This window comes from Chionomys nivalis, chromosome 10, assembly GCF_950005125.1.
Source record: "Chionomys nivalis chromosome 10, mChiNiv1.1, whole genome shotgun sequence".
In the NCBI taxonomy this organism is placed as follows: domain Eukaryota; kingdom Metazoa; phylum Chordata; class Mammalia; order Rodentia; family Cricetidae; genus Chionomys; species Chionomys nivalis.
The window spans coordinates 68,125,023-68,150,667 of record NC_080095.1 but is presented as its reverse complement, the minus strand read 5'-3'; the positions used below and the strand labels follow the sequence as shown (position 1 = coordinate 68,150,667).

The 25,645-nt window shown below is 45.4% G+C and overlaps 1 protein-coding gene across 2 annotated transcripts in view; it reads left to right on the top strand.

The window, feature by feature from the left end:
- Positions 1–19,871, top strand: part of Ap4s1 (adaptor related protein complex 4 subunit sigma 1) — a 38,915-nt gene extending 19,044 nt beyond the window's left edge. For both annotated transcript variants that reach the window (XM_057783210.1, XM_057783211.1), the window contains exons 3-6: positions 3,398–3,484; positions 4,534–4,602; positions 12,467–12,478; positions 19,485–19,871. In XM_057783210.1, coding sequence (XP_057639193.1) covers positions 3,398–3,484; positions 4,534–4,602; positions 12,467–12,478; positions 19,485–19,613 — 297 coding nt within the window. In that variant the 3' untranslated portion in view covers positions 19,614–19,871. The remainder of the gene's footprint in view (positions 1–3,397; positions 3,485–4,533; positions 4,603–12,466; positions 12,479–19,484) is intronic.
- Positions 19,872–25,645: the final 5,774 nt, after the last annotated feature.

Sequence of the window (25,645 nt, the reverse complement as noted above, 5' to 3'; positions counted from 1 at the left end):
CTACAGCCAAGGCTACACAAAGAAAAAACAAAACAAAACAAAAAACCTGAGTCATTTTGCAAAGAACTTAGAGAATTTATTTACTACAAGTCCTATTAGGGAATCAATTAGAAAGCTTTGGGCGACTTGCAAAGTCGGAGTCACCCATTTCTTCCCCGTTCTCCATCTCGCCTCTTTTGAGAGGCTGCCTTGGGAGCATCAGCTGTCGTAAACTACCGAGTTGCATCAACACTCAGTAGTTGCGTGTTACATGCGTGTTTCCCTTGGCTTCCAAGTCTGTTCTCCAGTTGCAGCCTCTCCTGGTTCCTCTTTGCATCACTACTTGGCCTGATGTGGGTACACGCTGCTCGGTGGCATCAGGTGGAAATAGGAACTCATTTAGGAACTGTGTTTGTCACCACACGCGGGAAACACGTAAGAGACGTGTCTATTTGAGTCTTCCTACAGTCCGCAGACCTGCCGCAATTTAAACAGCATTTCTACCAGAAATTCACCCTTTGGAATAAAGATATTGGTAGGTTTGGGGGGTACTCTAAAATTATTTTTATTTTAAAAAGAAAGCACTGGACTTCTGGCATCAGGTACCAGAGTATCATAATATCACAGTAGTTTCGTTCTGTCCAAAGATGTAGTGGGTTCTTGTTTTGTTATGTCAAAAACTCTTGAGAGATTGAGACCTGTTCCATAGCCATTCGTGATGACCTCTACCCTGTAACCCAGTGCTCGGGTGGATTCTGAGATCCAGCTTGAGTTATAGAGTAAGTACTAGGCCAGGATGGGCTATAAGACCTGTGTCAAAACAAAACAAAAAGACTAGGGGGCTCATGGTTAAAGCACCTGCGGCTTGTGTAGAAGACCAGGGTTCAATTTCCAGAAGTCTATGGTGGTTCCTAACCATTCATAGCTCCAGTTTCAGGGATCCAGAATTGAATATAATAAAGGGTTATTATTTAGGGGTAGACTCACAGATCACAGTCCTCTGCTCATACTGGGAACAGCAATTGAATCCAGCAGCTGGAAGAGAAAGAGAATGAGCATGCACATTACATCGGCATTTATAGTATAAGAGGCCATGCCCAAGTGGGTTGGTAACTTAAAGGCTACTGGCTGAAGGATTTCCTACAGCACCTCCCCCTTTTGTTTAAATAAGAGAGTTCTAAGACTAATACAAAATTATATACAATAAGAACAAATATCAATTATAAAAATTAGAATTACATCCAACATAAACTATATCAAGGAAGAAACATGTGATAAATGTTTCAATAATTATCCTATCCTAAGTCTTGTATTATAAATAAAATGGCCAACTCATGAGCGGAAAGTATCTACGACTATAAGTCTTCAACCCATCGAAGACCCGAGAAGGGAGATAATATTACTTAAGTAAGCGGGAAGTGCAATCAAGCAACTTCCACAATGTGCAACAATGACCGAGACAACTGGCTGCCTGGGCAATCACCCAAAGTCTCGTTTGCAACGTTGAAGCAACCAACTTTGGCTAAGGCCTAGAATAACTGACAGACCATTTTCAGAGGCAGGAAATTTTTTAAAACCATCTTACCCTGTCTTGGCAGGATTTGACAGTCTTTTATCTTGTATCCTGCTTGTCCTGTCTGAACATCATACATTTTGTCAGTGGTTGATGCATGGGCAGTTCCTTGCCCAAAAGCCAGTTGTTCCAAGAAGAAGACAAACTCCAAATGGAGTTTGTCTTTGATGCTCAACACTCTCTTGGGAATAGATTAGTGCTTCCAGGAGCAATCATGTCTCATGTGAACAGAACCCTAAGTTATTTAAATGTCATATTCTACAGCTCTTTGAAGTGGTTGAAGATTACCTATCTTTGCAGAATACAATCTCTATGTATCTAAAGAGCCTGATTAGTCTAACTATAAGTATGACGAACATGGATGACTATTGACCTATAAATCTTTTTTTAATTTCACTGGTTCATTTTGTCTTTATTTTTTTTTAAGATTTATTTATTTATTATGTATACAACATTCTGCCTCGATGTATGCCTGCACGCCAGAGGAGGGCGCCAGATCTCATAACAGATGGTTGTGAGCCACCATGTGGTTGCTGGGAATTGAACTCCAGCCCTTTGGAAGAGCAGCCAGTGCTCTTAACCACTGAGCCATCTCTCCAGCCCCTGACCTATAATTCTTAATACCTATATAGCTTAAAGACTAAGACTTCATATTAGAATATTAAATAATCTTTAAACAACTGTGCAACAAATGAGGACAATGACCTCAAAATGTAAACAATGTATAAGTATCTTGATCAGAGGTAGAAATGTATATTGCAATATGATAAATATATCCTAAAATTGTATCAATATACAAATGTCTTAAGCAGAGATAGAAACATGCATGCATACAATATGACAAAATAACTTTGCCTAGGTATACAAATATTGTAGACAAAACTAAGAACATATTCAATATAATTTATATTTGTATCAGTATACAAGAATCTATAGCAATGTAAATTACCTGTAAATAATAGCTCATACACACATACATACATACACTCAGGCACACATACACTCAATAGAAATAATGACTATTTAAAAAACATGGAAAATCTTCAGTTCCTCTCGTCAAAAGGTTCAGCTTCATTCCCAGGTACATTGGGTGCCCAAGAGTAATATATCCTGAAGCAAAAGCTGCTAAGTTCATGCTCAATCACATTTGGCCCCAGCATACCTTGACACTGAAAACTTACACTGCACCTTCAGGCTACCCGGGGACTTCCCTACAGAGGCTGAAGGAGAAGATGAATGAGGAAAAGAGTTGTTTTATCTATAGGTCAGAAGTAGTAAGGCAGTTATTAATTCATAAGAAGCAGTACTTACAGTGGGAAATCTTGTCTAGCATCTGCTGTGCAAAGGCCACCATTACATAATTTATGAAATAATCTCCATTGGTAGGTGATGGACGGATGGTAGGAGATAAGATGGCCTGAGCTGGCTTCTCCAGGACTATTCAGTAGAACAGAAGCGAGCAGATCTCAGTGCTTCCCAGGAATTCATGGAAAGGTGGAAAGAGGACACCACCAAGTTTGTGCCTTAAAGTGCATTAAAGCACTTTCAAATGCTGATACTCATCAGCTTTGCTGGCCAGCACCACAGGGAGCCAGGAAATGGGGGGAAAAAGGCACAAGGGGAACCCAAGTGATCACTTGGGTTTTTTTCCAAGACTGCTTTTCCTCCTAAAGATGCTTCTGAGTAGCCCGCTGACTTGTCAGAGCCAGCCGAGGCCGTTTAACATTGTAATGTCTAAACTTCCAGGGGTGTGCTAGCAGACTCTCAGACACAGCCGAGGAATTACGTGTGTTGGTCAAAGAAACCTGTCAACCAGACATTAATGTCTCATTGCGTTTCTTCTAGTGCTCGTTCATTGAATATAAGGATTTTAAGCTGATCTATCGGCAATATGCAGCTCTCTTCATCGTGGTCGGAGTCAATGACACTGAGGTAAGATGTTTGAAAAGCCCGTGCACCATGAGAGACTTTTATTCTCCCTAGGCTCACGTTTCTTCTCTGCTCGCTCCCCACGGACTAGCAAACCTCTTTCAGACTACCTGGGCCTCAGCTGAGGTTGGAAGGCTGGAGAGAACAGAAAAGCCCCACAGAACCCACAAACCAGCGGGGCAGGCATAGTGACCACTCAGGAGACAGAGGCAGTGACCTCCAGGAGGTGAGCTGATTCTACCTCAACAGATCCCGTGGACAGTAATTGAGGAAGACATCAGAAGCCAGCTTTGGGCCTCCACATGCACACACAGATGTACCCATACACATCACAAATGTGTATACACATGTGCACACTACACACATGTGGGAGAAAAAGACATGGCTGACATACCAGAAGTCACAGCAAAATATAATCCTTGTCGTGTTGTGGTTACCTCTCAGGTGAGGCTCACCTTGTTGGGAGTCAGGCCAGCACCTATGGCCATGGAGTCCACAGAGGAGAGTTGATATCTAAAGCCTTTGAAATCTCGGTGGGCTGTTTTTGTCCGCGCCTTGAGAAGTCTGGGAGATGGCTTCAGGCTGCTGGTTAAGGAGGGAGTGGAGCTCACACCTCTGCTCTGTTCTCTGCAGTTTCAGCTTGACCAATTCAGCCGGGACTGCCAAAGTCTTAGTGGTGAAGGGTCCCTGTATTTCTTTCACTAATAAGCATCTCTCCCTTGGTTTCTTTTCTCTTCCTTTCTTTCCTGTTTTAAGACAGTGTCTCCAGTAGTGCAGGGATTACAGGCATGCTCCACCACACCCAGGTCATGTGGTGTTGGGGGCTAAGCCCCGGGCTTCACGCCTGTGAGGCAGCGTCCTAGACCAGGATCTCCTGAGCGCCATCCTCAGCGACAATAATATTTTACAGAGCAGTTGTGGGCCCTTTGCATATCAGTGACTAGGATGTTGCTTCTCTCACACATCTATACTGAACCCTGTGCTCTAAAACCTTGGACTTTTTGTTAACTAAGGGCATTGATGAAATTAATTACACTCTCCTTTTATTTCAGAATGAGATGGCTATTTATGAATTCATACACAATTTTGTAGAAGTTTTAGACGAGTACTTCAGCCGAGTGGTAAGTCTAATGGCTAAAAAATGTTTTCCAGAAATTGAGTCATTCAGATATCTGTCAGTATTGTGTGTTAATTTAATTAACATGCAAAAACTAAAATAAATGGCCGGGCGATGGTGGCGCACGCCTTTAATCCCAGCACTCGGGAGGCAGAGGCAGGCGGATCTCTGTGAGTTTGAGGCCAGCCTGGTCTACAGAGCGAGTTCCAGGACAGGCTCCAAAGCCACAGAGAAACCCTGTCTCGAAAAAACCAAAAAAAAAAAAAAAAAAAACTAAAATAAATGGTACTGGACTGCTGTCCCTTCTTGCTCACCATAGGTGTTACAAACCCATGTGTACATTAGCTCTTCATGAAGAAGACTGTTTCAGTCTGCGTCTGTTGCTGTGGGAAATACCAGGAAACTTGGGGAGCTACAGCTCTCGGGTCAGAGTGCACGGCTGAGGGAAGCTGGGACAGGGACTCAGGGCAGAATTCTAGAGGCAGGAACTGAGTGTGAGGCTGCGGAGGAATGCTGCTGACTGGCTTGCTCCCCTTGATGTTAGCATGCTTTCTTAGAATTCCCAAACCATAAGGGTGGTGTGCACATTTATACACACACACACACATACACACACACACACACACATCTCTGGGCTGGGCACTCCCACATCAGTCATCAATCAAGAAAATGTCCCAAAGGCTTTCTGGAAATGGAAGCATTTTCTTAGCTAAGTTCCTCTTTCCAGATAATTCTTCTAGCTTTTGTCAAGTTGACAGAAACCTAAGCTGCACAAAGCCACTCTTAGAAAACCAAGTCCCTCATGCATTTGCTGCCCATCAGAACGTTTCCCCCTGACTTACTGTGTAGTGGGAGCTCCAGGCTGTGTTCCTGCCGCCCCAGCTCCTGGTCGTCTGGCTAGCTTATGCCCCAAAATAACAACACACAAACTGTATTCATTTAAACACTGCCTGGCCCATTATATCTAGCCTCTTCTAGGCTAATTCTCACGTATTAATTTAGCCCATTTCTAATAATCTGTGTAGCACCGCTAGGTGTGCTTACCGGGAAAGATTCAGCATGTCTGACCTGGTGGCTTGCTTCATCGCATCTGACTCTGAGAGGAGCTGCCCTGCATCTGCTCACTTCCTCTTCCTCCCAGCATTCTGTTCTGTTTACTCCACCCACCTTTGTTCTAACCTATGAGGGCCAAGCAGTTTCTTTATTATTTAACCCATGACCTTCCTCCATCATTACTGTTTTTATATTCCTCCTGTTTTCCTTCCTAAGAGAACAGAACCTTTTTACTTTAAGAACCATTTCCAATCAGACAGTAGTGGCATGCTACTTTTATCCCAGTACTTGGAAGGCAGGCGGATCTCTGTGAGTTTGAGGTTAGCCTAGTCTACAGAGTGAGTTTAAGGACAGCCGGGGCTACCCAGAGAAGCCCCGTCTTAATAAATAAAAACAAACAAACAAAAAAAAATTTCCAATCTGGGCATGGCAGTACACACCTGACAACCAGCACTTAGGAGATAGGACACAAGGATCAAGAGTTCAAGGCTATCCTTGACCAGAGAGCAAACTCAAGGCCAGGCTGTCTACAGAAGACTCTTTCTCAAAAGGAAAAGCGGCAGGGCCGGAGGAACACTGGGGAGAAGGCTCGGGGGCTAAGAGTACTTGTAGTGGGAGACAGGGCTTTGGTTCCTGACACCCACTGGAGGCTACACAGCCACCCATAACTCCAGTTACCGGGGATCTGATGACCTCTTTTGGCCTCCATGGTCACCAGATACACATGGGGTCCACAGACATGCATGCAGACAGAACACCTGTAACATGCAAAGTAAAAGAAGGAGAATCGTTGCCATCCAAACCTTTCTTAGAAATATTCTAGCTATATTGAAATATAATTCATATACCATACAATTTTCTCATTTAAAGTAGTCTTACATCCATCGCTGCTGTCATTAAAGGAACCTGCATCACACGATAGAGAAGCATATTCCTGGACATGCTCCAGGCCCTAGGGAACCGCTGATTTCTGTCCCTAGAGACCGGCTGTTCTTTATGCCCCACAGAAATGGAGTTGTGTACCATGGACTTCCACAGCTGGTCACCTAGCATGGCGTTTCAGGCTCCATCCGGGCCTGTTGGCACTCCTTTCTTGCTTATTGCTAGGTACTCTGTCATATGGCTATAATCCACTGTCACTGGTGGGCATTTAGCTTATTTTCAGTTTGGGCCTTTTATGAATAGTGCCACACGCCTTTAATCCCAGCACTTGGGAGGCAGAGGCAGGCGGATCTCTGTGAGTTCGAGACCAATTTGGTCTACGAGAGCTAGTTCCAGGATAGGCTCCAAAATCCACAGAGAAACCCTGTCTCGAAAAACCAAAAAAAAGGACTCTCGGAGAGATGGCTCAGTGGTTAAGAGCATTGCCTGCTCTTCCAGAAGTCCTGAGTTCAATTCCCAGCAACCACATGGTGGCTCACAACCATCTGTAATGAGATCTGGCCTGCAGGCATACGTGAACACAGAATATTATATAGATAATAAATGAATAAATATTTTAAAAAAAGAATGAATACTGCCACTATGAATATTTTTTTATCACATTTATGGACAGATCAGATTTTTTTTTTCTTAATTGCATGGTGGTCGCACCTTTAACCCTAGTACTCAGGAGGCAGAGACAGATGGACTTCTATGAATTTGAGGCCCAGCCTTATCTGCAGCTAAGTTTCAAATCAGCCAAAGCCACATACTGAGACCTTTTCTCTATATAGATTAATTAAATGAAATTCTCTTGGTCATATGCCTGAAAGAAAAATTACTTGGTAGTATTATTTTCATATTTAACATTTTTGTTAACTGGCGAGCTGTTTTCCAGTATTTTTATTATTTAAATTCCTATCAGCAGTGTGAGTGTCCTGACTTCTCTATATCCTCACCAAATCTTACCTTTTCCTTCATTGCCTGAGACAGGATCTTACTATGTAGCCTTGATTGGCCTGGGACTGTGTAGACGAAGCTGGCCTCCCTCTGCCTCCCTCTGCCTCCCTCCGCCTCCCTCTGCCTCCCTCCGCCTCCCTCCGCCTCCACAGCACTGGCATTAAGGTGGGCACTTATCATGCCGTCCCATCCAACCTCCTTTTAAAAATATCTGTTTAGTCTGTTGCTCAGTTTTTAATTGCATTTAAAGATTTATTAAGGATGATCGGTCCGTGTGTGTCTTTCCTGTTGTTTATACTTTAGCTGTGCTTAGGAAACCTTTAGCTTTACCTCCTTGCTCTCTTAGTGTTTCATCATTTTAGTTCTAAATTTGTCTCTGATACATTTTACATTTTAAGTGACTTTTTTTTCTATATTGTGAATTATCTTGTGTTGAAGGAGCTGCGGGCTGCATTCCTGCCACCCGGCTCCCGGCCGCCTGGCTAGCTTATGCCCCAAAATAACGACACACAAACTGTATTCATATAAACACTGCTTGGCCCATTTCTATTAATGTGTGTAGCACCACGAGGTGTGCTTACCAGGAAGATTCTAGCCTACGTCCATCCTGGGTCGGGGCTTCATCGCGTCTGCCCCAGAGAGGAGAGCTATCGAGTCTGAGCTCACTTCCTCTTCCTCCCAGCATTCTGTTCTGTTTACTCCACCCACCTAAAGGCTGGCCTATCAAATGGGCCAAGGCAGTTTCTTTCTAGCCAATGGCCTTCCTCCATCAATCTTGAATTCATTTGTTGTTATCTTAGTTGGAGAGGTGTTGGCCTCGAATTCATAATCCTACTGCCTCTGCTTCCCAAAGGCTGGAATTACAAGCAGGCACCACTATGCCCGTTTTGTGCATGTAGATATCTGCTTGTCTCAGTAGCAGTTGTGGAGATAGCTGCCCTTTTCCCTCCATGAATGTCTTAGCTCCTTGTTCTGAAACAAGCAATCCTAAGTAAGGGCTGAGCCAGGCATGGAGGGTTGGAGGCAGGAAGACCATGGAGTCAAGGCTGCCAGCCACATAGGAAGTTCAAGGCCAGCTTGGGTTACATGAGACCCCATTTCAGCAAACAAACAAAAAAATCTAATTAAATAGCAGGCAAGAGTTTATTTGCGACCTCTCATTTCTATCCCATTGATCATAGTATTGCGAGTGCCGTAGCACACTGACGCATGCGGCTCTCTAGTGAGCTGGAACCCACCAGTCCTGTAAACTGAGTGAGTGAATGAGGGTGGCTGTGTTACTACTGCCCAGGAGACCTTGAACCTCGGCTCTGACTCTCTTGCCCCGCCTCCCTAGTCCTGGGATTACAGGTGCATGCTGCCACACACACACACACACACCTGTTTGTGCAGCACCGAGGGTTTAAGCGCTCCTCCTCCAGTCAAGCCACATCCCTAGCTTATTGGTTTTCAAACTTGTTTGTTTCATTCTGCCTTTATTTTTTTTTTTTTTTTTTTTTTTTTTGGTTTTTCGAGACAGGGTTTCTCTGTGGCTTTGGAGCCTGTCCTGGAACTAGCTCTTGTAGACCAGGCTGGTCTCGAACTCACAGAGATCCGCCTGCCTCTGCCTCCCAAGTGCTGGGATTAAAGGCGTGCGCCACCACCGCCCGGCTCATTCTGCCTTTATATAAAAATGTTAGGAAGGATCTGTCCCACGCTGCTGTTTCCTGGGTCATGAGTGGACGCTCCTCCGCAATTAGCCATACTGGGTGTGCTAACACCAACAAGGCGAAACGCGTGTTGAGAAGCTGTGTGTTCTGAGATGTGCTGCTGCGGTTCCCAACGTGAGTGGCAGAGAAAGGCAAGAGGGCTGGGAGCACAAGGCCTTTCTTGGTTCTGTGGCCAGTTAGAAGCCAGCCTAGACTACACGTGACCTTGTCTCGAAAAGAGCAAGGAAATTTGTCTTTAATCCAATTTTATGGCCCGAGATGAATGTTAGAAGCTCCTCACAGGGACCCAGCCCGTTCTCATTGCTTCAGTGCTGTGACCCCAGAGTCTGGCACTACGGCCAGCTGTATAAACTGGGAGCTGGCTAGAAATCCAAGCTCTGGGCCCTGCCCCAGGCCACAGCATCAGAATCTCCGCCATGTCCCCTCAGTGTGTTCTGCCAATCTTCCGGTGAGTCTGACACATGTTGAAGTTTGGGAGCTGCCTTTTTAGTGCATGAGACTTGTGGTCAGCCTGGAAGATGGCTTCTGGCCTGTGACATCACAGGTCTTCTGTCCCCAGCGGATGGATGGGTGCCCTCTAGGGCTGAGAATGGAGAAGAGATCAGACAGTTTCAGAGGTGGACTTCCAGGGACACAGGACAGGAGACTGACCTTAAATTTATGTCTGTGTTGGTTGTGCAGTAGAGTGTCCTAGGTAAGCAATGTTCCGAACCTTCCACGGTACTAGAAGTGCTGCCTGCCTGCCTGCCAGCTGCTGCCGCTGTGTGGGCACCTCTGAGCATGTGCAGTGTGCCCGCTGTGACTGGGAACTTTGTGTGAGGATAGATTGCTTGCAAGGCAAGGTCTGTGATGCCCCAGGAAGTCACTTTCAGGTGACACTTGCCCAGGAAGCCTATAATTTCCAAAATGCCTTCCAGCAGGAAGAACAAAAGGACGTCCAGACACTGTTGCATTCAGTACTGAAAATAAACAGCACATGCCAAATTACAGCTGCGATTTTAGGAGAGTGGCGGGGACTGCGTGAACCACAGAATTCAAGGTTCAAATTTAACTTAAGCCAGGTGACAGTGAAGGGCTGGTGCTGGACCCGGGATGACCCTGCTCGGGATCAAATCAGAGCAGAAAGACAGCAAGAGAGAAGACGGTGGGGAAGGAAAGAGGACCCGACCCTCACCCACGATGCCTGTCAGCTAAGATTTAATTTTGGCTTTGTAAGTTTTAAGCATTCTCCCTGAGCTATTTTTATCTTAGACAGTTTCGACATCTTAAATTTGGAAATGTGTTTCACCAAGAAAAGCATATCAGCATCTTATTTCCAAAAACAAAAGCCAAACCGGTTAGTTCTGGAGGTTCCCAGTGAAAGAGGCGGCGGGGTTTCCTGTCCCACCCTCCACACTGAAGTCCATCACACATGATCTCATTTCCATCTCCTCTTCCCTTTGCATGACTATTTTATTGACAAAAATAAGTTCAGATGGGCAGGAGGAAAAGCGGCTGGACCTGTGGCACTCTGTATTTGTTAAGATTCAGACGCAGCCGGGCCAGAGGACAGCCCAGTGTGAGCTCGTGGGGGACCTGTAACAAGCAGGGTGACCAAGAGCCCCTCCCTGTGACCAGAGAGCCCGCTCTGGGACTGGGCAGGCTATGCATGTGAGATATTTCTATACCTTCATCTCAAGTTTACTCTGAACCCGAAAGTGCTCTCCCAATACGATGTCTTCAAGATGGGTGGAAGACCCTCAATTGGCACACCAATTAGGGACATCTGCCCTTTCGACTTAACACAGCACCTGTAAGTGTGGGAATGGACATTTTGTACGTACATCTGTCCACAGGATAACCCTGACAGAGCTGGGAGAAGGGCTCCAGGCCCCCACTACACCAAATCCCTACAGGTTTAAGTCCCTCATGAACAGTGGTTGGTATGTGCGTATAGCCTACATACACACTGCCATAAACTGACTCATCTAAGTGCTGACAGCACCTAGCACACAGTGAATGCTTTGTGAGTAATCACACCTAAGAGGTCACGGCAGAGTGAAAAGTGTCTATGTTCATACAAGCAGCTGTTCCAAGGATTTCACAGAGTGCTTGGTTGAATCAATGGGTATGGAATCCCTGAATAAAATGATTAACTACATACCACTTTTTTTTTTTTTTTTGGTTTTTCGAGACAGGGTTTCTCTGTGGTTTTGGAGCCTGTCCTGGAACTAGCTCTTGTAGACCAGGCTGGTCTCTAACTCACAGAGATCTGCCTGCCTCTGCCTCCCGAGTGCTGGGATTAAAGGCGTGCACCACCATCGCCTAGCTCCACTTTTTTTTTTTACATACCACTTTTTAACATTTATTATTGTTATTATCATTACTATTATTATTTTGTTTTGTTTTTCGAGACAAGGTTTCTCTGTGTAACAGCTCTGGCTGTTCTGGAACTCACTTCATAGACCAGGCTGGCCTTGAACTCACAGAGATCTGCAGGCCTCTGTCTCCCCAGTGCTGGGATCAAAGGTGTGTACATGCCACTGCTGTCCAACAATATTATTTAATTTTTGTAGTGTAGAGATCAACCGTAGGGCATTAAAAATGGCAGGTGCACCATACCTCTGAGATACACAAGCTTGTATGGCTTTAATCAAACATCTGCATCATCAATTACTGCTGGCTATAATTTACTTAGCTAATGCCCCCCTTGATAGATTTTGGGTTGTTATCGATAGTTTGCCATTGATAACGCTGACTATTCTGTCACTGTTCCCTGCCTCCCTAAGATAAACTAGAAGTAAATCAATGGATGCGAAGGCATGGCTGTGGCTCCCGGTGAGTGTGTGTGTCAGATGACCCCTTGTCTACAAACGTTGATTTAATTTATTATTCTCCTGCTTACTTTGTGTGTGTGTGTGTGTGTGTGTGTGTGTTTTGAGACAGGATCTTAACTCTGTTAACTGAGACAGGCCTGAGTTTGTGGCAATCCTCCTGCCTCAGCTTCCCAGAATTACAGACATGAGCCACCAAGTCCAGCTGTCCCTCTACTTTCTGACCTCGAAAAATCCTCTTAACCTGCAGCTTTCTTTTCCTTTCCCCCCATTTTCAGTTTCCAGCTCCAGGTTCCCACCCTGGGCTCCAGCAGTTGCTGCTCCAGGCTGGAGGCAGAGCCATCCCTGTCTGCTCAGGGGACAGGACTGTCTGGGGTCCTCTTCTCACCATATGTTTTGTTTTCTTTTTCAGAGTGAACTAGATGTATCCTTTTTCAGAACATTTCCCATACTATGTGGCAAAGCCCACTCAAGGTGTAATCAGGTAAGCACCAGCATGCATAAGGGTGGATTGGCAGAACCCAGGACACCAACCACCAGCCACCCTGCGGAGGCAGCCCCATAGCAGGTGATTCGCAGATCCCCCCAGCCCCCCCCCCTTTCAGAGACAATGCTCTGTAAGATCCCTTTTTCTTTCTCTCCTAACAAAGCAACGAGGGAGGTGGTGGTATTCAAAAATAGCTATTACATTGGGCTGGAGAGTTGGCTTAGCAGTTAGGAGCACTAACTGCTCTCCCTGAGGACTGGGGTTCAATTCCCAGCACCCACATGGCAGCTCACACCTGTCTGTAACTCCAGTTCCAGGGGATCTGACATCTTCACACAGACATAAATGCAGGTAAAACATCGATGCACATAAAATGAAAATAAATTCTATGTTTAAAAAAATAACTATTAGCCAGGATCCAGCTCCTGGATAGCCCAGATACTAAAATAGATCCAAACATGACAAGCACACAAAAAAGGCAATGGCATGATTCCTGATGATGGTCTGCTGTGCTCAAAGATTGGCGCCTCGTCCAGTCTTCATCAAAGAGGCAGAGACCCACAGCCGAATATTGAGTGGAGCTTGGGGAATCTGAGAAAAGCTTTGAAAAGATTGCTCAGCAACCTGACAGTGACCTGCCTGATGTTGTCAGAATTTCATAATTACCACGACAATGTGCTTATTCACACTGTTACTTTTTACTAAAACCTCAGGGCACAATAAATTTTTTTCAGAGGCAAAAAAAAACAAAACCCTATTATATATTGACTTAACTTACTCAGATAGGTTTGTTCAAAACATGTGTCACAAGGGAGAGGTGCTTTTCTGAGGGAGACTGAGCTTGCAGGGTAAATACCCAGATTCCCCTCATGACGGAAGGTGGATTCTGGGGGATGACCTGGAGGGTTAGAGACGTGGCCTAACTTTCCTTTTATGGCATAGAAACTTCCTTTCTTTCTCTCTTTTAAGTCAAAACTGTCTCTGGGGCTGAGAATGCTGCCCGAGGCGGACACCTGCCCCGTCTGTGCTTGGCCCTGGGTTCAGTTCCACACCTTACAACAAAGCAAGTATGCCCAGGACCCCAGAGGTGGGCAGGCACTCACTGGCTTTTGAGAAGTCTCTAGAAGTATAAGATGTTGACTTCTAAGACTATTTTTCCTGCTAGTCTACTTCGGGTCTAGAGAGATGGCTCTGTGATTAACAGTACTTGTTGCTCTGAGAACCCCAGTTTGGTTATGAGAACCCACACCGGGCAGCTTCCAACTGCCCATCACTGCAGTTCCAGGGGTTCCAACGCCCCCTTCTGGACTCCTCAGTCACCCGGACACATGTAGTGCACATAAACACACATAAGCAGGCTGGACAGGTGGCACACACCTTTAGTCCCAGCACTCAGGAGGCAGAGATAGGTTGATTTCTGTGAGTTTCAGGCCAGCCTGGTCTACATAATGAATTCTAGACCAGGCAGTGCTATGCTAAGAGACACTGTCTGAAAAGCAAATAAATAGATAAACCCACTCGTGCACATAAACATAAAAAATACTTTATTTTAAAAAATCTACCTATCACTTGAAAGTGATAAGGAAATCTTTTGAAAACTTATCAGACTTAACTCTGAAATAATTACAACTATTTGTGTATAATACTAGTAGGTAACAGGTTCACGGGTCACAGCATGTTTATGTGTGTGGGCTTCCTGCAGTGTGCGCACAGAGGTCCCACTGTGCAGAATCAGTGTTTGAGGAAAGGTGGTTGCCCTCTAGTGGCCGGTGACCTAAATCTATGCCCCAAGAGAGCTGAGGCTAGACAGTGTCTGTGACATTTTTTAAATAATTATTTTATGTGTGGAGGAGTTCTGTGCCATGTGTGTCTGTGCCTGGTGTTCTTGGAGGACAGAACAGGGGGTCGGGTCCCCTGATCTAGAGATACAGATGCTGGGAATCGAACCCAAATTTACAGGAGGGGCTCTTAACCACAGAGACATCTCCCTAGCCCTGTGATATTCATTCTGTCTTAATGAAGCCATTGAAAGCAATTCAAAATAGATCTGTTCCTAATTGGACAGGGAAGTAAGAAAGCTTTTTAAAAAAAATACTTTAAAAGTCATGAGAACGGCAAGAGCTAGCAGACGCTACTGGAGTTAAAACAAGACCCGCTCTGGCCTTCCACTAGCTCCCTGTCGCATCGCATCGAGGAACAATTAGACGAGAGGAGCTGAAACACCCTCTCAGCCTGGATGGGGCTCACGGCTCCAGGGACCCTGACACCTCAGGAAGGGCTTCTTCCATGTCCAGCTGTCAGATAAGGAAGCAGCACGGTGCAGACCAGGGCTCTGCTGGTTGTGGTGGAGTAGCTTATGCTAACCAGTGTGTAGTGCAGAGAGGGCAGCTGTGTTGGTCTTTGTAGACTCCTGGAACGGTCAGCTTTCTAGTTGCAACTTATTTTCCCCACCACGACCCACAATTTGTTTTTTTCTCATCCTTTACCTTTTTGTTGTGTTTGTTTGTTTCTTGAGACAGAGACTCACTAGGTGGCCCTGGCTGATCTCGCTCTCAGAGTTGCACCTGCCTCTGCCTCCAGGTGCTGGGATTAAAGGTGTGCGCCACCACACCTGCCCCCCTTACTTTCATTTCACCTTTCTTTCCTCACCATGTTGTGTATTTCAGTTCAGAGGAACTTAAAATGTTACTATCCCTTGAACCATCTGAAAATGGCAAATTCAAAACCCAAGACTCACTTGCCTCACACATGGCTCTCCTCAGCCATCTGTCCCTGAGGGCTTCTACAGAGAGTCTCGCGGCAGGGAAGCAGTGATCCATGAGGCGCCACTCGAGTTCCCGCTCCCGAGGGGAGGGCAATATGCTGCAGTCCACTCTCAGCGCCACAGAAGCTGCGATTTCAGCGACTGCTTTCGGGACTGGGCTCTAGAGCCACAGGGTTGAAACAAGCACTGCCGCCCTTGCCCCTGGCTCTGCCAGCGTTCACAGCCCACAGTCTTTGCAGTGCTGGGTGGAAGCCTTCCTGGGCTGGGTGGGGGTGGCGCACGCCTTTAATCCCAGCACTCGGGAGGCAGACGCAGGTGGATCTTTGTGAGTTTGAGGCCAGTCTGTTCTACAGAGCGAGTTCCAGGACAGGCTCCAAAGTTACAGAGAAACCCTGTCTCAAAAAACAACAAACAAACAAACAAACAAACAAAAAAACACCGTAACAGCAAGTTATGAGAAGCAAAAGGAGTTAGGGTTTACTTGTCCTCCTGTGGTTCACTGGGACACCTCCAGCCTAGCCTTCCTAAGACTCTGGGTTCAGTCCCAGCAAAGAAAGAAAGAAAGTGAGGAAGAAGTACAGACAGACCCAGACGTTCATACTTAAACCAGTTTTTAGACTTATTTTATGTGTATGGGTGTTTTGTCTGTATGTATGCCTGTGTGTCTCATGCATGACTAGTGCCCAAGGAATTCAGACGAGGGTGTCAGATCTCCTGGAACTGGAGTTAGAGATGGCTGTGAGCTGCCGTGTGTGCTGGTAACTGCTGAGCCATCTCTTGGTTCACACAGTTAGCCAATTTTGTGTCTGGGCTGGGCCAGTTCTGAAAGTTTCACTTGACTCTGGTTTGCTCTGTTCTCTCACTTATTAAAGGACAATTAACCCATCATATTGGTATTAAAAGACCATGTAGGGCTGGGTACGACCACCACGTAGGGTTCCCACCTGTATTCCAGCACTGGGAAGAAGGTAGAGGTAGGTGGATCAGGAGTTCAGGGCCATCTTCAGCTTCATAACAAGGTCAAGGCCAGGCAGACCACCTAAGATCCTGTGTCGAGGAAAATAAATGAAGACACCCTGTGCGAAACATGTTTTAGGAGGCAGAGATGAGCGTTCTTGTGTAGGGCGCCTCTGCAGCCCCAGCCCAGCCTGCCTTCCATAGACACCCCACAAGGTTCTTGGGGTTCAGTTGGGAAACATGAGATTTAGTAAATGTGCTCCTTGAGAAGGTGTTTGTAGTTTTGGGGGTTGGTCATGTTCAACCCAGTCTGAAGGAAGTTCTCTCCCAGGTCACTTGAATCAATGGACCGCAGTCCAATTTCTTCCTGCTTCCTCCTGTTCAGACAGTGCTAAAGTACTTGCCTGTGTCTAGTGCCTTGAGGTGTGGCAGATGTGATACTCTTTTGGTCCTTGGCATATGGCCCAGATGCCACTGATCTTGGCTCCACCCATGTGTACAAGTTGCTCATGAACCAAATCAAGATCTGGACAGCTGGATTTTTATTTTAAAGTAGTCATGTGATTTAGGGGGGGCATCAGCTTTCAGGCCTTTGCTTTGCATTAGGTTCTGGTCTATGGTTTGTTCATGAACAGCTGGGTGATTATTAGGGTACAGAATGACCTCACCGACTAACTCGTGTTTCCAGGAGGCTGGGGAAGTCAGGCTTGCACAAGGACCTTGTCCTTGAATGTGGTGGTACCAGTGGTTGATATGATTCAGCAATACCGATTCGAATTTCAAAACAGTCAGGTTCAAGGGGACACCTGAACAATGGTCATTTATTTGCTGAAGATGGGACAGGTTGACCAGAGAGCCAATTAAAGAGAGAAAATTAAGTTTCCACATATGTCAAATAGGATCTGTAGCTAGGCCTCCACTGCCCTCAGTACCTCCCGATGGCTCGGGGGTCTTGTCCATTCGGCTCTCTGTGCTGCTCAATCTCTATTTCTGAGACAGGCCGTTATGTATCCCAGGCAGACCTCTAATTGCCGAGAAGGCAAAAATGACCTTGGCCTCCTGATCCTCCTGGCCTCACCTGCCGAGAGCTGAGACCACAGGTATGCGTTCCTACACCTTATTTACGGGGTGCTGGAAATCAAGCACAGGACCTCGTGCTGCTAGGCTAGCTCTGGCAACTGAGCCGCATCCCCAGCCCCTCAGCTCTTGCTTTTGCCTGACTGCGTTGCCACTTTGTCTGGGCTCTGATGAGCAGGGTTGAGCCTAACATTCCTTCCAGTCCTACTTTGGCTGGGACAAAGCAATCACCTATATAATTGGAAGACATTATTAATAGGTATATCAGAGCAAAGCTTTTTTTTTTTCTGGGTCACTTAAGGACAGTTCCCATCGGCTCCTGCTAGCAAGCTATTTACAGAGAACTTAATGAGATGTTAAGAGTTTGATGGAACTCGAAAGTCATTCTCTGTAGACAGACTTCACTGAACAAACACAACAGAGAGAGACTTTGGCCATCATCAGGAATTGAACAAAATCGGGTTATGATTTGTTTTGTAAAGATTCATAATTACAAATTCACCGGTATGTTTAATCAATCACCCATTTGTTGAATGAAGTTTGTCTATTTGAATCAGCTGTTTCTTTTCAGCCAGTGTCGGGAGACCAGCTTCCACAAGGATGCCACTTGTTAGGGCAGAGGCATGGGGACCAGAAAAATAAGAAGAATGAAGACCCGAGTGAAAATAATAAATCAGAAGCGTAGGATAGTACTGAGGGGGAGTTCCAGTGAATACTGAATTCACTTGTGTTTAATTCCATTTGCCTAAATACCCCACCCCAAAAGGTAGGAGTGAGATTTAAAAGAAAGAAACAAACAACAACAATAAAAAAAAAAAAAAAAACTAAACTCACATGCTACAAGGAATGAACAGACCAGTTGAAGGAATTCAGGCTACATTCTTAGTTAAACTGTCTATTGCCAGAACAAGACAGGTAACGGTCACACCCAAGACCGTTCTGCAGGCTAAGCACCCCCTGGGTGGAATCCATAGCTGTTTTCCTAAGGGAGCAGGAACCTGGTTGATAGAAACATAACTACTTCTCAATACCTGAAATACCAGGTCTGATTATTAGCCACACCTGTTGACAATAACCTTGAAGGAACAGAAATTCTAACTCTCTAACCTTCAATCAAGATAGAATGGACTCATCCATACCTATGAGCCTTGTCAAACCAGCTCTTTAAAACCAGAATCTCAGGTTTCGAATGTAAAATTAAGAAACGTTCAAGCGTTGCAGCCATCTTGCTCCAGTGCTACCCAGATGAATGGGTTCTCAGAATATGACTCTTCCTGGTTTCTGAGTGCCCTCTTCTTCCCCCACAGAGACTGGTTTTCCAGAAAGTGCTCCACCAAGTAAAGCCTTCATAATTCAAGGGTTGGAACTCTCCATGTGTGAAACTCGGAACTTTCGTCCTTGGGCGAGTTTAGTTAGCATGTCTCCTCTCCTTTATTCCTTTCTCCTCTGCACTGTTTTTCTTCTGCCTAGCAAAGAAGACAGCTGAGGTGCAGGCCAAGAAGGGTGCTTGTGGGTAGGTAGCGCCCTGGGGGCTGAGAGACCGTGTTGACTTGGAGCCTTAGGCTCACGAGAAGCCTGAGACCGGAGCGGTCAGTGTGCAGCCCAGCTCTGGCTTTTCCCATTTGCTTCTGAGTAACGGAGGATTGCAGAGAAGACTGTGGAAATAGATGAGTGCATTCATCACAGGGCCCTGAGCACCGTGAGCGTTCAGTGGGCTCTGTGTGTTACTCAGGTCAAGTCATTTTCTTGCTGAAATGTTACTTGCTGTGTGCTCTGGCATTTACATTCTAGCCCACTCTGGTTTACAAAATGTGCTGTTCTGGATGGGGTGTTGAGTGCTGGAGTACCGCCTCGCGTGCGAGGCCATGAGTTCCATCCGGAGCACAAATCATACACAAACATACATACACACATACATACATAAACATAATTGAAGGAGCTGTTTCATTTCAATATCTGTTTATTGAACTTGCTTTAGCCAAGATGAATCTAGGTGTGTACATATATATGAAGGTAATCTCTAATAAGGGTTTAAAAACAAACAAAACTCATGCTTGGGCCTATTTACCAGGAAAATGCCAGGCTAAGCCATGTTACTATTTAGGTTTGCTAAATTCTCAAACTAATTTCCTTAATATAGCCTAGATAATGTTTAATTTGGATAAAGTTCACATCATTTTGGATGAGATGCTGCTGAACGGCTGCATTGTGGAAACGAACAGAGCGAGAATCCTTGCCCCTCTCCTGATCCTCGACAAGATGTCAGACAGCTGAGGACAACTGCCAGGCAAGGCCGGAATGGCGGGCAAGCCAAAGACGTCGCGAACCACGCAGCCTTCCGAGAACTGTCAGTGGCTGTTCCCCACGATTCCTCAGGACAAAACAATTCTGTGTACAAAGAAACTTTTTCTCTAAACAGAGAGCCAAGGTTTCACGTGGCACTGTACGCGTGCTTTCCCTTCAGCGGGAGCAGCAGGGCCACGGTGGGAGAATGGATGGCAGCTGTCCTTTAGCCAATAAATGTCAAACTGACTTGCCTGCCTGCCGTCTGAGTAATGGCTCTGCTTGTTGTCTCTTTCCTCACAGCCTCAAGCACTCTCATCACTGTGCTGCACGGCCCTGGGCATCCCTCTTCCTTCTTTAATTGTGTGTGTGTGTGGACATGTTTGTGTAGAGACCAGAGGTCAACCTTGGTATCTCCTCAGTTGTTTCTCCCGGGTTTATAGTTCTAATTGAGAACTTTACTATGTATAAATAATACATTTGATCACATCTATCTTGCACCCCCCATGTTTGTTTTTTGAAGCAGGGTCTTTGACTGGACCCGGGAGCTCCCTGATTGGCTAGACTGTCTGGCCAGCATGCACTGGCCGACTTTTTGCTTGAGTTCTGAAGTCCTGAAATAGGGTTCTCAAGCTTGTACAAGCACTTTACCACTGAGCCTTCTCTCCAGCCCTACTTTTTTTTAATTATTATTTTACTTTATGCCGGGTTATGCACAGGGCCTCCAGCTTCAGATGTACACAGGGAAGACCTTGTGAGTTCTGAGCCTACCTGAGCTGTCTAAATGAAAATAAAAACCAAAAAGCAACAGCTCATTCCACACACAACTGGGAAATTCAGTTTTATTTGCCAGTTTCTGGAAGTTTTTGATTTTTTTAGGAATATTTAGCAACTGTGATGGCATCCTGTCATTAACTTTATGATGCTACCGTGAAACAATGGTTCAGCATTACAAGAGCTCTGACAGCTACTATTATGCCATATTTTATTATTATTTTTTGTTTAGACAGGGTTTCAGTGTAGTCAGGAATGAGCCCAAAATCTTCTTTGGCTGAGGATGACCTTGAAGTCCAAATCCTCTTGCCTTCCCCTCCCAAGATCTGGGGCTGCACGTTACACATCTGGGTATGGCACAGAACTACCTGGGTCCCTACTAAGCTCATTAATAAAATTTACTTTAGTTCCAAGAAATAAAACCAAAACAATCTCCTCAGGTTGATGCGAAATAAGCACCTTTCTTCCTCTTATTCAAAAATTTTGCTTTTAAAATTAGCACACATTTGCTTTTAAAGTTAGGTATTTGTTAAAAATACGGAACACTTTCTGCACGTTTGTGTCGCGCTTGCAGAGCCCGTGCTCATCTCTGTATCGCTCCAGTTTTACTGCAAGTGCTGCTGAAGAGGGCACAAGTCCCGTCTAACTCCACCTTCAATGTCTCAGAAGTCAACCGAGCCACTACAGAAAACCCTGCCTCCCTCTGCCCCCGCCCGAAAAAAAGCCTTTTTAAATGCTGTCTCCACTCAGACAACAGAAATCGAGCTGGTTTATCTGGAGCATCTTTGTGCACCCCGGTGTGGAGGGTGGTGAGCAACGGAGGAAGCGCACATGCGTGGACCCGTGCAGTACTCAAGCGTTCTTCCCCGTCTCAGTGCTCAGTGCAGCTGGGCGCTGCTCACCTCTAAGGGTGCAGAGAGGAGGTGGCCCCTTTCCGAGAACTCTGCAAAGACCAGAACACTAGTCCTATTAGACTCCAAAGCAAAACAGTTGTTCTGCACTCATTTGGAAAGGCAAAGGGAAGGCTTCTGGCCCGTGGGAACCACGCACAAAGTAGGCATGGAGTCAAGGGGATCTGAGGAAAGCCCCACCTAGATCAAAGCCCTTCGACGTCTTGCTGAGCTGCAGCAGCAGGGAAACACTGCCCTAGTTGGTTGGCCCCTAATCAGCAGCATACGGAGGGGACTGCAGAAACTGGTGCACCACAGTGGCTAGGGAGTGGACAGAATTAACTTCTGGGTCACACTAAAATAGCAGATGAATTTTATCTTGGCACAGATTTTATACCTTTAGAGAATATTAAAGCTTAAAAAAATATTAAGTAGATACCAAAGGAAAATACACTGACGAGCTTAAAACTGTATTTGGAGACCCCGGTATGTCTGATCGCCCGACTCAAAGCGAGCTGTGCACCGGCTGTCAGTAACTGTTGTGCAACCACCGCCTCCCTTCGGCTGAATGCCCGCAGTGACACTAGGAAAACCCACCCAGTAAGACCCCCTCAGACAAACCCACGGTAGCCGTGAGTGCAGAAGCGAGAGAACGTGACTGGGATGTCTGTCTAGCATACAGGGTCCGAGCGCTGGAGCTGCATGGAGCAGACACAGTGGCGCATGCCTGTAACCAACACTGGGGAGACGTTGGCGTGGAGTCAGTTCAACATCGTTCTTGGCTACACTGAGTTTGAGGCCAGCCTAAGTCAGAGATCTTGACAGGTACTAATAAAGTACTACTTTTACCTATATTTTCTACCATCTGAAACCTGGGGCCAGTGAGTGAAGGCGCTCATTCCCAGGACCTATATGGCAGGAGAAAACTAGCTCCTCTTTTTCTCTTAGACAGGATTTCACTGGCTGCCCTGGATGGAAGTCAGATCCACCTGCCTCTGGGATTAAGGGATTAACAGTGTAAGCCACCACACCCAGCTGGAGGAAACCACCACTTACTTAGAAATTGTACCTCTGTACACGTGCCATGGTACGTGAGCTGTCCATCCCTTCCAATCCCATGTGTGTACCATGATACACATACAGTACTCACCCCTCCACTCCCATGTGTGTCACGGCACATGCACTATCCACCCCTCCCAATTCAGTGTTTGAAAACAAGACAAACGGCTTTAAGATCACATTTACCTCGAGGCTGATAATAACCATCAGTCAGCAGGCCATGATTTGACACCCCACCACCCACATGGCCTTCACAAACCTCACCACTTACAAGGGCATTGTAGAAACTTAAGTAATGGCAATATTGTACACATAAGTGGGTTTGAATTCTAGGGTGGGATTTAGTTGTATAGCCATGATTGAGAACATAGGTAATATACAGAAATGTTGCTGTTCTGTCTTAGCTCTTTTCTAAATTTATTTGTATTATGTGCATTGCTGTTTCGCCTGCATGTATGTATCTGGGAGGGTGTTGGATGCCCTGGAACAGGAGGTACAGACAGTTGTGAGCTGCCATGTGGGTGCTGGGAATGGAACCTGGGTCCTCTGAAGAGCAGCCAGTGTTCTCGGCCATCTCTCCAGCCCTGCATGTCTTAACCTTACTCTCACATTCAGCTGTGAAGCCGATGAAGTCACAGTCACAACACTGGTTCATAGAAAAGGATTCAACCAAGAGCAGACTCACACTATCTGGAAAACAGCCTATTCTGAATACTTTCAGGAGTTTTCTTACGTAAGATTTACCCAGTGTTGGGTACAGCAACATAGGGATGATTTCAAGCACCCAGGAGGATGTGGGCAGGATACTGCAGATACTGTGGCATTTGTGAAAGAGATAATCCTTCAACCAGACCTCTGAGGATTCTTACATAGGACGAAAACACTGGCAGCAGTCTGAGCTATCTCCTATGGGAGGTAATGCACCTAGTACTGAGCAACTTCACATGTGTTCCGGAAGCCACTGTGGGGAGTCAGAGAAATGGCCTCGTGGTTAAGAGTGCTGGCTGCTCTTCTAGAGGACACAGGTTAATGCCCAGCACACACACTGTGGCTCACCACCATCTTTAACACCATTTTCGGGGGGAGGGAGGGACTCTGATGCCCTCTTCTGGCCTGCACGGGTACTGCACACACAGTGCAAATCCTATTTATATTCCTAAAGCCACTGTGGTAACAAAAAGACTCTGGAAATTGACCCCCTGGGTGGTGGTGGCGCACACCTTTAATCCCAGCACTTGGGAGGCAGGGACAGGCGGATCTCTGTAAAAAAGTTAACATTAGCCAGGCCCGCAGCGCACACCTGCAGTCCCAGCATTCATGAGGCAGCAGCAGCAGGAGCATAAAGTGTGAGGACAGCTTGGGCCACACCATGAGCTTCAGGCCAGCCTGGGAAGAACTGTCTCAGTAACATTTAAAAATTAAATAAATGTTTATTTTTAGCTAAAGATTATAACTAAACGTGGAAGGTAAGTCACACGAACATGATGAATACATAGTTAGTTTATAGTTCTCGTCTCACCAAGTGCATTCCACATAGGAATTTTTTCTCAGTAATTTCATAAAACTGAATAACTGAAAATGAAAAGTAGGCAAAGCTTCACCTCAGGATTTCCCCAGATCCAATCCCCCAAGCAAACTAAAACTTAGGGAATTCTGGAATTGAAAAACTTTTGGGAATTCATCCAACAACTACAGAAGCAAGCTTCACCAAAAGAATACAAGAGATGGAAGAGTCTCAGGTGCTGAAGATAAAACAGAAAAAAATGGATACATCAATTAAAAAAATGTTAGATCTAAAACTTCTGACACAAAACAGCCAGGAAATCAGTGATACTATCAAAAACCAAATCTAAGAATAATAGGAATAGGGGAAGAAGAAACCCAGCTCAAAGGCCCAGAAAAATATTTTCAACAAAATAACAGAAGAGCCAGGCAGTGGTGGTGCACACCTTTTATCCCAGCACTCAGGAGGCAGAGGAAGGCAGATCTTTGTGAGTTTGAGGCCAGCCTGGTCTACAAAGTGAGTTCCAGGACAGCCCGGGCTACACAGAGAAACTTCGTCTTGAAAAGCAAAACCAAAAACAAACATAGAAGAAAAAAATTCCTAACCTAAAGAAGGAGATGGTTATAAAGGTACAAAACACCAATAGACTGGACCAGAAAAGAAGTCTCCTTGCCACATAAAAACACTAAAAAGAATATCAAAGGCTGCAAGGTAAAGACCAAGTAACATACAAAGGCAGACCTATTAGAACCACACCTGACTTCTCAATGGAGGCTCTAAAAGCCAGACGGGCCTAGACAGATGTGCTGCAGAATCTAAGAGACACAGATGCCTGTCCAGACAAACTACTATACCCAGCAAAAATTTCAATCATAGATGGTGAAAATAAGATATTCCACAATATAGCCAAATTTAAGCAACATTTATCTACAAATCCAATACTACAGAAGGTGCTAGAAGGAAAACTCCACCCTAAGCAGGTTACCTACGACCATGAAAACACAGGGAATAATTTTTATTCAAAATCAAAGGAAGGGAAAACACATACACAACCACCACCACCAAAATAACAGGAAGCAACAATCTTTGGTCATTGCTATCTCTCAATATTAATTATCTCAATTCCCTAATAAAAGGACACATAATAGGAACTGGAGAGATGGCCAGCAATTAAGTGCGCTGGTTGTTCTTCCAAGGGCCAGGGTTCAAGTCCCAACACCTACATGGCAGCTCACAACTGTCTGTAACTCCAGTTCCAGGGCATCTGACACTGTCAGACGACATTCATGTAGGTAAAACACACACACACACGACACAGACTAAAAGAATAAATGCAGCAGGCGGATCTCTGTGAGTTCGAGACCAGCCTGGTCTATAAGAGCTAGTTCCAGGACAGGCTCCAAAACCACAGAGAAACCCTGTCTCAAAAAAAAAAAAAAAAAAAAAAAAAAAAAAAAAAAAAAAAAAAAAAAAAGAATAAATGCAAAACAGGATCTATTCTTCTGCTGCATCCAAGAAACACACTTCAACATCAAGGATAGACATTACCTCAGGGTAAAGGATTGGAATAAGATATTCCAAGCAAATGGACCTAAGAAGCAAGCTGATGACGCCATTTTAGTATCTAATAAAGTAGACTTCAAACTAAAACTTACCAGAAGTGATAAGGAAGGGCACTACACACTCATCAGAGGAAAGCACCACCAAGACGATACTTTTAGTTTTTAACATCCATGGCCTACATGCAAGGTCACCAAAGGCTGTGAACCACTGCTGCAGGCCATACAGGGACCTCC